The sequence below is a fragment of the Calliphora vicina genome, chromosome 4 (assembly GCF_958450345.1).
Source record: "Calliphora vicina chromosome 4, idCalVici1.1, whole genome shotgun sequence".
Lineage (NCBI taxonomy): Eukaryota > Metazoa > Arthropoda > Insecta > Diptera > Calliphoridae > Calliphora > Calliphora vicina.
The window spans coordinates 86,264,064-86,278,708 of record NC_088783.1 but is presented as its reverse complement, the minus strand read 5'-3'; the positions used below and the strand labels follow the sequence as shown (position 1 = coordinate 86,278,708).

At 33.4% G+C, this 14,645-nt stretch overlaps 1 protein-coding gene across 2 annotated transcripts; it reads right to left on the bottom strand.

The window, feature by feature from the left end:
• Nucleotides 1-1,531: 1,531 nt before the first annotated feature.
• Nucleotides 1,532-12,338, bottom strand: caz (cabeza). Of its 2 annotated transcripts, none has more exons than XM_065506779.1 (6): nucleotides 12,188-12,338; nucleotides 11,997-12,128; nucleotides 11,832-11,928; nucleotides 8,855-8,889; nucleotides 7,310-7,479; nucleotides 1,532-2,769 (listed from the first exon to the last, which is right to left on the bottom strand). In XM_065506779.1, the coding sequence occupies exons 1-6, from the start codon at nucleotides 12,192-12,194 to the stop codon at nucleotides 1,975-1,977; spliced, it is 1,236 nt and encodes a 411-aa protein (XP_065362851.1). In that variant the 5' UTR covers nucleotides 12,195-12,338; the 3' UTR covers nucleotides 1,532-1,974. The 2 variants fall into 2 exon arrangements, with proteins under 2 accessions (XP_065362851.1, XP_065362852.1); XM_065506780.1 differs by having other exon boundaries at nucleotides 12,048-12,128.
• Between the last annotated feature and the right edge of the window lie 2,307 nt (nucleotides 12,339-14,645).

The following is a 14,645-nucleotide window of genomic DNA, read 5'->3' as shown; positions in this document are numbered from 1 at the left end:
ATGATTTCGTCCCATTTTCTTCAAAAGAGTCCTATTTTTTATAAAATTGTTGCTAAAATTTAAATTATACTTACTGTTTCACGTAAATAGGAACAAAAAATTGCACAAAAAAAAATTGTATATAAACAAATTACAAATTACTGATGTGTATCTATTTTTATGAGCAAATAATTTTTTGTAATTCAAATAAATTCGTTTTTAAAAATCAACATGAAAGCAAATAGTTGCCAGATTTTTGACTGACATGACATTGCCAGATAGAAATTTTAATAATATGATGTATTCTTAACGCTTGCGAGGAAATTTTCAATGTTACCGCCATTTAAATTTTTTCCAATTAGGTGTATCTATTATTTTGTGAGATTTATTTTTCGCTTAAAATATAAAAGTTGTTTTCAATTTTATTTCTTGTTTAAAATATAACCGTTATTTTTTTAGTTTTATTTTTTGTTTGAAAATAATTTTTTTGTGTTATTTGAAGACGGTTAATATAAGCTTTAGAATAGGGATTTAGTGTCGAAATTACCTCTAGAGTGCGTGCATAAACTCTTATTTGTTAAACTAAATTACAAATAATTTTAATTTTCTAAGCAAAAATTAAAATATAACTTTTATTTTTTAAGCTTTTATAATCATAATTAACCCTATTGGCAATAACAGTGAAATTAATGTTCCCATTGTTTACAAAATTTCACAAAATAGAAAATATTTCAAGTGAAATATTTATTCGCGATATGGGCGAATTAAAAAGTAATTTTAAAATAAACTTATAATCATTATTTACCATGATTCAAATTATTATTAAATTAAGTGATTTCAAATCGAAAGCAACTTAGCTGAACGTTTTAAAATTACAAAATTATGTGCACAGAACACATTTTTGTGGTTTCAAACCACTTCTATAAAATGTGATTTACAGAACATGCGTTTCGAAAAGAAATCCGTTCGAATTTGTATGATTTATAGATTGTATTTCGTTTCGAATTACATAATAACCCCCTGATAATCAAATTTGGAAGACAACTTTTGCTGTATACATCATTTACATTCTCACGATCCACTAGAAATCTTCAAATTTGTATACGCAGAATTTCTACAGCTTTGACAAATCGTTTGTTGTGAGAATAGCTAAGCTGTGGAATATTTTACCTTATTCCTTGCGCATTTTTTTCTCAATCTAGACGTTTTTCTTTTCAATATTTGGAATTTGCCACTGATGGGACCTATTTAGGATTATTTTGATTTTCCAATTTATATGCTGTTGCGGCTGGGGAGCCACAAATCTTTAATTTTATCTGTTTTTTTACACTAAATATATAATAATAGATATTCCACTCACATCCCACTACGAGACCAAAAAGCCCTTAAAGGAATATACCCAAAATCAAACTTTTGGAAAAAAGTTCGATTTTCTAAAAAAAAAATCAAAAATTGGTACAAATTTCATCCAGATCGGAAGACATCGCTTTCAAAAGTTGGTTCACTTGACGTGAAATCACCCATATATGTCGCAATAAAAAGAGAGATAAGATAAATGTTAGTTTTAATTTTATTATTACTCAACTAAATTACATAAATTGTACAATTTATTCATTATGTAAAGACAATAATAAGTCTTGATTTTGTTTTATTTTGATTTGAAGGATTAATTATTTTTCCAACAATCCAGTTAAGTATAATTTGGAAATTTACAATGTGTGTAGATAATATTAAACATGTAATACAATAGTTAGTAAATTAATACATGCTTATTCGTTTTTCTTTGCACTGTAAAAAGGTTTTTTACATATCTTCAGGGGTATTAAAATGACATTTAAAATTACAGATAGTCTTAAAAGTAAAAAATTAATTTGCGTTAATATGAGTGACACATGCTCGAAAACGAACGACAAAACACATTTTTTCATTTTAAAAACTAGGCATATCTGACTGAAAAATGGTTATTTGGTTGTGCTCACTATAATGGTAGTAAAATTAATAGGGTCTCGAACGGTTACCAGGATTGTTGCGCATGGGACCACCACTACTATTATTGCTTGCGCCACCACCATAATCGCGACGTCCTCCACGATCGCCACCGCCACCTCCTCGACCACCACCACCACCTCCTCCACTAAATCTATTTCCACCTCCGAAACCACCACCGCCTCGGTTGTCTCTATTGTAGCCGCCGCGGTCACCACCACCTCCATAACTACCACCACCACCGCCTCCTCCTCTTCCACCACTACTACTACCACCTTCGTCACCACTTTTAGGTGTTTTACAACGATTGCACTCATTGCGCCAAGCGAAGTTGGTATTGTTACAGCTACTGCACTTCCAGTCACCTTCACGAGGAGCGACATTATTGTTACCTCCCGGACCACCTCCGCCGCTTCCTCCCATTCGAGGACGACCTCCGCGATCATCACCGCCACGATCTCCACCTCTGCCAGAATCGTAATCTCCACCTCCACCGCGATCGAAGCGAGGACGATCTCCACGATCTCCGCCAGGTCCACCACCACGTCCACGACCGCCGCCACCTCCACGACCGAGGCCTACACCGCCTCCACCACCACCACCGCCGGGTTTGTTCCAATTGTTTGGACGCTGAGCCAATGATACCTTTATAACACATCCGTTAAAATCACGTCCGTCAAACCAAGCAATAGCAGATTGAGCCGCATTGATGTCGTCGTATGTAACTGTGGCTTCGCCTTTTGAAATGCCTGTATCCTTATGGCGGTATAACCAAATTTTTGGTTTGGAGGTACGTTTATCTTTCTGAAAATACAAACAAAAAATTTACATTAGTAACAATTATTACGGTTGGTAATTTATTTAATACGCTATTTTTAAAAGTAATATGAATCTCCACTTTTTTTTTATAATTTTATTTTTTTTTTCAAAAAAGTTTCTCAATTTTTATCGAAATGGTATATTTTAAGCATTCGATGTCGAGTAAGAAATTGTATACATTTTATTATAATTTTAATATCGAATCATTTTTCGACACTATAGCTGGTTATTGAGCGAAGCCAATTTTCAATATACGACAGATATTTAAATTTTTTCATCAGCGCCAGAATTTTATGCGAATCCAACTTATGACATATCATTGAGTAAAAATTAAAAGCCAAACGCAGAAGACCCAACTACTAAGAGAATTCGTTCCCACGACAATTGGATCTCCGTTCCGGAACGACCCGAATCATATTCGGCCAAAGATTGTCAACTCTGCGACAGTTGTACAAACCGAACTTTTTTCCCCAGGTGAGCAAAATATGTCGGCAATTTTGCTCAAAATCCTTTTAATTATAGCCGGCGTTGAACAGAATCCAGGTCCCAGTATTTGGCTCTGTTCAGTATGTCAACAACGCATAATGCGTAACACCACCTCAGTATAATGCACCGTTTGTAATAACTGGTGTCACCTGAAAAGGTGCTCAGGACTCACCAGTAGCTTTTTAGCCCCCTTTGCCACCCCAGTGCAACATCTGTCTCTACTACAACAACAAACCCCGGCAAGAACTCCACATCAACTGCCAAGTATATTAAATATACTTGCATTTCGGGGATTCCCAAGTATCGTTTAAGATCATGCAGTTATTCTGTAATGGTCTTAGAAATAAGGTCGTGGAAATCACCAATTTTATGCATGTTAATAACATCCTCATTACAGTCATTCAAGAAACGAAGCTAACCAGGGATTGTAGACTCTCGGCTTCCAGTGATTACAACATCATTCGGAAAGACAGGGAACGTGATCATGGCGGTGGTCTTGCTTTTATCATAAAGCGAAGCTTCAATTATACATTGACAGTACCACCCCCTCCCCCTCTCCAGACCCCTACCTGGAAGTAATGAGCATCTCAATAAAAACTGGAGATATTGAGTTAGAAATTGTCAATGTATATATTCCACCCGTCAACAGCATTGTTATCATCCCAGCATAGCCCACCTTTTGCAAGGAGATAACAGAATAATACTTGGCGATTTCAATGCACGATCCACGTTGTATTTCATTATCAGACCAGATAGACGACTCGGACTTCGCTGCAATCAACGAAGACTTCTCTACGAGAATAACTGCTCGATGTTCAAGCTCCCCAGACATTTCCATGGGCATTAAACTCCGATCACATCCCCATCTTGATCACAGTAGAGAAGTCTAGCGACTTTGTGGAGCTGACTGGCACAGCTTTACGAACTACAAGACGATTCATTACGTCACTTGCCGCCCCCCACATGTGCCAGAAGGGGTGAAGCAATCTTTAGAAAGATAGTCCTTCAGACGGCAAGGCGCTTTATCCCCGCAGGAAGAATACCGAATATTAGACCAAATTTTCCATCTCAGGCAGCACGATCCAGCTAATGAGCAAATTGAGCAGTTGACGGCTGAAATTGACTTTATCGTCGACGAACATCGCCGCAACAAATGGTTAGACAACCTGAATCATTGCTCAACTGACTCTAAATCGCTATGGTCTACTATCAAAAGTCTATCTGGAAACAATAATCGAAATCAAAACCTCGCTGCTATTGCGTTTAATAACTTGCAACATACAGATGCCAAGAAATGCGCAACACAATTCTGCAGGCAATTTATAGAACACCCCGCCACGCAGAACCGGACCAAAAGGACTATAGTTCGGAGAACTAAGAATCTTACTCGAGATCCTCAGCCATGCTCCTTCACTCCCCGTGAAGTCGAGTTCATTATCTCCAAATCGAAACCTTCCAAAGCTCTAGGTCCGGATGGTATCTCAATGATAATGCTCAAGAAGCTCGGTATAGTAGGTCTGGAATATCTCACCCACCTTCTGAATCTCTCGATTCACCATTTGGTGATTCCAGATATCTGGAAAGTGGCTCGAGTTATCCCAATTCTAAAACCGGAAAAATCTGCTACCCTAGGAGAATCATACCGACCCATCTCCTTATTGTCACCAATAGCAAAGATTTTAGAATCCCTACTATTACCCACCCTGAAAGAGCATTTCCCGCTCGCCACACATCAACATGGATTCAGGGAGGCGCATAGCACAACAACGGCTCTAACTCAGATAACCTCCCAGATCGCCAATGGCCTCAATCAGCAACGACCGTGTCAACGCACTGGATTTATCCAAGGCATTCGACGATACGGTCGATCACTCGATGATGAAATGATGTCAAACGCTGGATAGCCAACTATCTATGTGGAAGACATGCGTTTGTCGAGTTCAGAGGCCAGAAATCAAAATACCGCAAGATAAAGATGGGCGTGCCACAAGGAGGAGTACTATCACCGATGCTCTTCAACATATATCTTGCCAAGCTTCCTGAACCCCCCAAATGTCTCTATGGTGTCGAATGAAGATGATTGCACTATAATTTCATCAGGTGTCAACATCGACGACATAAGTGCCAAAATCACACGATACCTGGCCACCATAACAGACTTTTTTCAGGAACGCAAACTAAGGTTATCTGCTCCGAAATCCTCGGTGTCCCTTTTCACCTCTTGGACTAAATAAGTAAGGACGGCGCTCAACATCTCAGTCGAAGGTAGAACTATCCCCACGGTTCAAAACCCGAACATTTTAGGGGTAGTCTTCGACAGCCTCCTTCACTTTTCAAGGCACACAACCTACATCAACCAAAAGGTTAGAAATAGCTGGCACCTCTTGGGGCATGAAGAAAGAGACGATAGTAGTTACATACAAGGCGATTGGTCGCTCTCTTCTCAATTACGCTGCCCCAGTATGGACCTCATTCCTCAGCGACACCCAATGGCGAGGTTTATATAATATGCCAAAATAATGCTCTCCGGATCGCAACCGGTTGTGTCAAGATGACGAATGTGGATCATCTACATGAGGGGACCAGGTTACTGGCGGTCAGACAACATAATGTGTTGTTGACTAGACAGTTCCTGTTGGCATGCCATCTGCCGAGTCACCAAAATCATCAGATTCTGATGCAGGATCCCCTTCCCCGACATATCCGGATGGACTTTCGACGCTTTCGCAGCGACATCCAAGACGTCATACCATCGGACGTCGACAAATTGTGCTCGGAAATTGTTGCATCAAACGGCGATTACTGAAGCCGCAGATGCAACAGAGTCCTAAACGTACACCCCCCTGCGATATCGGATTGTGAGAGACAATTACGAAGGCATACAAGAACTATATTAGCACAATTAAGAACCGGTTGGTGCAGTTTCCACAACTGCTACCGAGAACGTATCGTTCCTGGCACGATACAATGCACTTATAATTGTCCCACCAGGTCTACAAATTTGCGCCCCATAGACCTGTGGTTAAGACCAACTGAGGTGGCGCAGTTTCTCCAGCTCCCACTACCACCTACTGACATCAACACAAATAATTAAAAATATTTACTGTTATAATTTCAGGAAAGAACAATCGGTCACAGTCGAATTGTTACAACAACAACTAAGAGAATAATAACCATTCCCACGACATCCGGTTCTACGCACCGGAATGACCCGAGTTCACTCGGCCAAGGGCTGTCAACTCAGAAAACACTGCTGCTACAACAACAACTAAGAGAATAATACTTATGCGAAGCTTTAACCATAGAGAATAGACATAGAGCGGAATATCTCATGTCAAAGAAAAAACTATTGCCCAATTCACAACTGATGTTGTAGCATTGTATGTCATAAATATTAAAAAAAAAAATTAATAAAAAAAATAATTAATAAAACAAAAAAAATTACGATATACAACGATACAACCCTACGACATCAATTTTGAATTGGGCATATGTGAAAACAAAAACAACACTCGTATGTGTGATTAATTTGAATAATTTTTTTTTTAGATTTTTTCTCGTTTCCGCTCTATGTTTCTCTATGGCTTTAATATTGAACTCTCAGTCTAGCTTTGACTTACAGTTTCAAGCAAAATAATAGGAAGTACTATTAAATTTTTAAATATTTTAACTTTTTTCACAGTGTGCCGTGTTTGACAAGCAGAAGAGGGTGGTCTTCGAATATTTTTCATACGGCCTGGGGGGTTATTATGTAATTCGATTCGAAACACTTTCGAAATGCAATGTATAAAGCATATAAATTCGAACGAATTTCTTTTCGAAACGAATTAAACCTGAACTTGCAAAAAAAAAAAAAAACAAGTTTAGTTCACAAAAGATTGCGCCATTTACAGAACATTCGGCGTCTGGCGAATTCGTCAAATCGCACTTTTAAATTCTGTTTTTATTTGTCTGACAGTGTTTCGTTGACAGCCCCTATTCTATTTATTATTTATATTCATTTAAATACTTTTAGTAGCCAACATTTTTAAATCGTTACCTTAATTATGCCAATTGCTCCGAAATGAGTTTCAATATCCATTTCTGTAGCCTCTGGATCCATACCAGAAACGAAGATGGTGTCTTCTTGCGTAATTAAATCACCACCAACACCACCGGCACCACTACCACCAGCTCCGCCTCCTCCATAACTTCCGCCGCCTCCTGCTCCTGTAAATTGTTGAACTATTATAATATGTACAATATTCGGATTACAATAAATACATTCACAACTAAATAATAAAAATTAAATAATGAATAAACTACTGCTTTTTAACAATTTTCAAACGAATCTATTATAAAATATACAAATTTATGACGTAGAAACACAATTAAACATACTCCAACATTTTTATCATACGCATGTTACATTTTCTTCTTTTTTTTGGAAACCATATTTTAACTTTTTAACGAAATATTTATGTATAAACCATATTTTCAGTTTTTTCCCATTTATTTTACCACTCAATTCTTTAGTATGTATATAGAATATTAAAAATCACTTAATACTGGTTTAATAATTAAATTTCATTATTATTATTATGTACTGCATGTATATTCTTCAATTTGTATAACTTTTTACACTTTATTTTTAGAACCATGACCATTTATAGTAAAACTTATTTTTATAAATATACATAAGGAATGCACGCACACCTTATATTTATTACATACATATATTTCTACCGATTTAGATAAAATAATCACTGTGTAAACAACTTTCGCACATTCCCTTTTTGTGATATATCAGTAAATCCTTTTTCAAACCTTTAATGTTTTTTCATACCAAGTTCAAAACATTTGTTTTTGTAATTATAGCTTCTTTACATACATGAAATTTTTCCCATTGAAAATGACATAAACATATTAATAATGGTTTTTCTGATAGTTATTTAGAGTGGATACTGAAAAGTTCTATGGTCTTATTATAGGTGATTACAATTTGTAGATATTTATCAAGAAACGATATTGAAAACTAATTATTTTTTGGAGTTAATTATTTACATCAAATAAGACCTCGAAATCGAAATATTCTATAATATTTTTAACTTTATTATAATTTTAAATATCATACGATTTCGAAAATAGTAATTACTGCTGGAGAAAAGTATACTTGCTGCTGCCAGAAGACTTTAAAAACAACCTACATATTTTAAATATTTATACCACCTTATGATGTTATTTTATAAAAAATTAATACTAAAAATATAAATCCTAATGCTACAGAAGTTTTTATGTGATCAAAATTGATTTTGTCAACGCGCTTTTAAGAAAATATAAAATATAATGATTTGAGTTATTTTTCAAACGGTCGTCAGTCCACAAAACGTATGGTAGGAAATTAAATATCAGTATTATTATCCTATAAAAATCGTTCGTCATCTTTTTATATGGTTGTGCAGTACAGGTCACAAAAATAGTTGTACATAGTAAGATTTGTAAGTAAATTAAATACAATAGTAAAATGGTATTACAAATTGTTATACATTACTCTTATTTTGAAGATTGCATAGCAATTTGTTATATTGCTTGCATTTATTTTTACCTTTATTATAGTTGTCCTTGTTGCCGCCTCCGTTTCTAAAATAGGATTGTAATAGTAACGCATCATTTAACGGTTTGTACAATATTCAATCAATTGTATTTGTGTAAAATAATTTGTGGATAATTGTAAAGTTTGTTAGGTTTTAATTTATTTTTCAACTGCTGAGCGAAGCGACGTAGATCTTTTCCTTTAATCTTGTCAATTATGTTGATATAATGTTCTAAATGTAACCGAACAAGTGTATTTTACATAGATGTACAAGATGTTTCAATTTCGACCATTTGTTCACATTTACATCGATGACTCTTTACCTCATAATTTAAACCATTCATTTATAAATCGTTACTGTTCTATATTTACATTTACCAATTCAATATGTAGTTTGAAGGACGTATACCCATTGTATAGTAAAGTATTAATATTCTTTTTCACAGTCTGTTGAGTTTTACATGACACTTTGTTTTATTAACCAATATACTCTTTTTGTTAGAAAAAAAAAAACTTGAAAATACCATCAAAATATATTATGATTATTAAAAAAAAAATATCAAAAACCTTACCCTATTTAAAATATTGCTTCTCAACTTTTAGTTTTTAAAATTAACACTTACAAAACTGTATAGGTAATTTGCTTATAACCATCAAATGTATTAAGCTCTTTGTATTGGAAATGAAATGTTAAATACTACATCAGTGTTGTTGACATCATAACTCCATCTCATGTTGAAGAATCGTAAGATATTAAACATATGTATATATATATTTAAATATATTAAGAGGAATAGTAATTATGGGAATAATTTCTTATGTAAAAAAATGTTTCACTTGTAAACAGACGACAGAAAAATATACAACTATTTATTTTGTTGCATTAACTAGTTTCTTTTTTGATAACTGTGTGATTTAATCAATTCTTATGCATGCAGAAATATCTTCTGTTTACAATGGAATCTGCGTGGATATACGTTAATAATTAAAGCTCATTATGTCTTTAAGGGTTTTTGACTTGAAAATTAGATATTCAATTAAGTTTAATCTACGAATATTGTATTTGGGTCGTTTACCAATATTGGTGAGTTAATCTCTGCAATAAATCCCATATTACAAACAGCTGATGAAATATTTGTGTAGTAAAATACAAAAATGGTTCATTCTAACGCTAAGGTTTAAGATACTATATAGTTTTATATATTTGATTTTTCCGGTTTTACTCGTTTTGATAAAAAAAATGTGACATTGTCCGACAATAATAATATTAACTATAGACAACTAGATAGGTAACTGAGAGCCAAAAACCCAAGTCTGTTGTCAGAAACCTAATTCATGAGAATGTATTGCATGTATTTTGTTTTTGTATCACCCGTATGTGTGAAAAGAGAGTATTATTTTACTTTCTCCTTCCGTTCTATTTGTTTATTCTATGATATTAACCTTAGACTAGATTTTCGGTTAACAAAAATGTAATTTGAAACCTATTTAAATCATTTATGGATATAAATCAAGATCATCGAAACAGCTTGCATTTTAATAATTTTTCGGTGTTGATAGCTCTCATAATTAGAAGCACAAAAACGTTTTGCCCGCTCTCTCTTAGTTTAAGAGTTATAGAAATTTAAAGTAAATAATCTGATTATAATGGGTATCATTGCATAGCTTCAAAATACCTTTAATATGATACATAATATGGTACTATTTATTAAAAATTCCTTTTTGAATTTATATGACCGTACATCAGAAAATGTTGATATACAGAAAAATTGATTTTAGCGAAGCCGGTGTTCGATACACTCCAGAATTTAAAGTCCCTCGCACGGCCAAAGGCCGGCAATACAGAAATTTTTACAGAAAAAAAATATGTAAACTGTTACTGGGATCTTGATTAGTTCCCATTTATGATATTGGACAATTAAAAACAGAAATGTTTTTCTGAAACAAAACATTTTTGGAATGATGAAGAGGGAACAAGGGTATATCAAAAGTATAACGCCGTTATGTACTAGAACTTGGAATAAACTCAGGGTAAAACTCGATTGGAAAATGTATATGTATTTCACTAATGTAGAATTAATGATAAAAAAATACAATCGCAAGTACTGTATCTAATTAATTGCCGTATGCTGCTTCCAGATTAACTTTAATACTCTATTATTTATTCAACAATATGAATATATATAAAATACGTGAACATATTGATTTAAATATACATTTGTACATTAACATATAATAGATTAATATATAATTGAATAAAACAAGAAATATGTTTTATTCAATTTAGCATCAAATGTTAACGAAATATTCTTTGCGCCATGATCATTTTGATAGAAAAGCCTTTCGCTTGAACTTAATTTTCTGAAACTATATATAATTTTGTAGAAAATTTACACAAAATCGATATATAAACCTGGATGTAATTTTCTTTTGTCGGAATAGGTTATTTGTGCAGAAACAAATTAGTACTATACTATTAATTTTATAAAATTATTATTCACTAGTCACCAAAAAATTATTTAAAAGCACAATTGTTATAAAAAGGTTAACGTCATATCCCAAATATGTTTTGTGAAATAACATTTTTTATTGCAAGTACATAACATACCTTCAATTATTTAATTTTTGTATATCCTATATAGCCTTTTGCGGCCAATATTCCTTTTCGCAATATCATAACAATAAATTTTATTTATTAGGAAGGAAAAGAAAAAAAAGTCTATATAAAATTAACCTGCCGTCTATAGAACAAAATAAATTGTAATAGATTATGATGCTAACAAAATGGCTACATTACATACACACAACACATTTCAGTTGAGAAGCAAAAAAATAATGATGTTCGTAGTTTTTTATTTATTCATTTTGTGTAACAAAATATACGCCAAATATTGTAAATTGGATCATTAGGAAACCTTTAACATATTTTTACTTTTTTAAATAAAAACGTCCACTTTTCATAACCACTAAATAAAGTTTAGATACATACCCATAGCCACCACCGCCATTGCCGCCACGGTCTTGCCAGCCGCTTCCACCGGAGCCGCCGCCGCCACCACCACCGCCGCGACTTCCAGAATCATAACCTTTTTTTAGATAAAAATAAAAACATTTTAATATACAAAAGAGTTAATATACCGGGAAAACTATTTACCACCAGGTTTCGAAAAAGAGGGTGGTGGTTTACTGAATGGTCCACTATTACCTTCTGACATTTGGAAATTGGGTGGGGGAACAGAAAAATTATTGTATCCACCGCCGCCACCGCCTTGACCACCACCGTAGCCTATATTTTCAAACAAAATTGTTATATTTAAGCTCAACACATTTTTATATTTCACTTACGATCCATATTTTTAATTATTAGTTTATAAAACGTGAGCGTGTTTTACACACAATTACTTTTTTTGCACCAATCGAAAAAGCGACCTTCGCAAATCAATGATAAAACGCGATTGAAAGAAAAAAATTAAAGTTCTCTATTACAGTAATCTATTACAAAAATTAAAAAATGGCGGTCTAACGCAGTGTTGCCAATTCGGAGGTTTTCCCGTCAAATCAAATAGTTTTGAAGGTTAGCGGCAAATCTAGCGATTTTTAACAGCATTTGGAGGTACCCATAACACCAGACATAAAATTCTGTTAAAACATGATGTTAAGACTTCATGTCAAATTTTTAATATGTTAATGGTGGAGTATCTTATAGTGCATTTACACCAGTGATGTTCAAAAATAAAAATGAAGATGTATTGGTGAGAGAGCTACCCAGCAAACATAATGTCAAACATTTAAAATAAGAACAAAATAATGAAAGTTTAGATTTAGAATTTTTGTCACATATAACCAATTTATTTAATGAATGTAATTTAAATTTTAAGGAAAAGAAAAAATATGCATTATACGGCCTAAATTCTATTTAATTTTTTATTTATTTTTGACTTTGTTATTTTGTGTTCAATTGCAATTGAAACGCTTGTGTTTGCTATGCTTCTTCCAAAAACAACCAACAACAATGCTTAGTAAATGTCTGAAAAAAATGACGATAGTCCGTCGCATGTGTTTTCATCGAGAGCTAAACGATGAATGAACAAAAGTTTTTAAAAGAGCGTAACAAATGTGTGTAAATTTTTCAAGCAATTGTTGTATGGCGTGAACATCACTGATTTACACCGAGGCGAAATCTAGTGGATTTTAATTGAAATCTTGTTCAAAATCTATACCGTTTACACCGCTGTTTTCTGACATTTAGCAAGATTTCATTTAATAACAAAAACAGCTGACTAACAAAACCCGCAGTAAATAAGTAAATTTTTAGTATTATAATTTATAAATTTAACTTTTATTCATATTTGCATCCATTGAAAATATTTATCGAACGCTAAAATTGTTCCTCACTTTTTATATTATTTTTTTTATTTGTATCTGTCAAATTTTACTTGTACAGTGCTGTATTTTTTAGTCAGTTATGAAGAAATTCACGGTTGCATCCCTTGGTACTGAGTAGATTTGAGGAGATTTCCCCAAAATCTAGTCACGAGTAGATTTCATTTTGTATGGGAAATCTCGTCAAAATAACTAGATTTGGCTCGAAATCTCATATGTACTAGATTTCGCTTCGGTGTAAATGCACTATTACTCAAGTCAATGATTGTCAGCGAAGCAAATTCTAAAATATCGTGTATGTGTTTTATTTCTTTGTGATTTTAGGGTAGTGTATTTGTTGAAAATAAACAAAAACAACAAAATGACTGCTGTCAAGCTTTATACTATGTTCACATTTGCAGAGTTAATCATCTCAAGCGTGATTAAGCTCTGATCACATCAAAATCGAGATGAATATCCATACATTTAAATGATTTGTTAATCACTTCAAATTAACATGATTAAATCTTAATCATTTCATTAATCACGTAGAATCACCTGAACATACCTCAAACTGACGATGATGTAGCATCGGCCACAATGAACATACCTTTCAGATGTACTACCGATAAATACATTTTTCATAAATAATCCGCCAATTCTCATAATTAATAAGTATAAATAATCTGCTGATAACTTTATTAAAGTATTTCATTCCATTTTTAATGCTTTAAAGAAATATAAATTCGATTGTTGTTTTTTTATTTGTCAACTTAATCACTTTACTGTCAACTTAATCATCTCAAAAGTAATGTGAACGGTTTTGATTAACTTAGTCCCCTTTTACAATGCAGACATTTTTCTCTTTCTCTTTTGAACCTCTTCAACCCCTTGTAAAAGGGGACTTAATCAACATTTTGCTTAAACGTGTTTAAAATCCCAAGTGTGAACATAGCATAAACGCCATTTCATGTTATAAAAGAGTTGTTAAAACACATTTTAGTGCTGTTTAGTGATAGTGATAAGTCCCCTTTTACAATGCAGAAATTGAAAGGCAGACATTTTTCACATTCTCTTTTGAACTAACCTAAACCTGTGTATTACACACTCTACCTCTTCGACCACCGCCAACAAACTTCGTCTGCCTATCAGATATTTTTGTAAAAGTTACTATCAAAATATATATTCGTAATTTTGAGTATAAATCAATCATATAAGAATAATAACAGTTAACTAAAGGCTTAAATCAAGGCGTATTAACAAGGTGAGTGCGTCCCGGCAACAAATACAACAATGCAAAAACAACAGGCAATTTGTTTTTGTTCAAATGTACGGTAAATGTCAAAATCAAGGCGAATTAAAATGTTACTATGTTATTTACAATAACAAATGTAAACATAAACAAAGTTTGACATATAGCAAGGTGCATTTAATAAGGTGC

Coding starts and splice junctions, on each gene's coding strand:
- caz (XM_065506779.1), bottom strand. Junction 7,480..8,854: donor CAAGGACAACTATAATAAAG/GTAAAAATAAAT, acceptor AACAATTTACAG/GAGCAGGAGGCGGCGGAAGT. Junction 2,770..7,309: donor GAGCAATTGGCATAATTAAG/GTAACGATTTAA, acceptor TTGTATTTTCAG/AAAGATAAACGTACCTCCAA.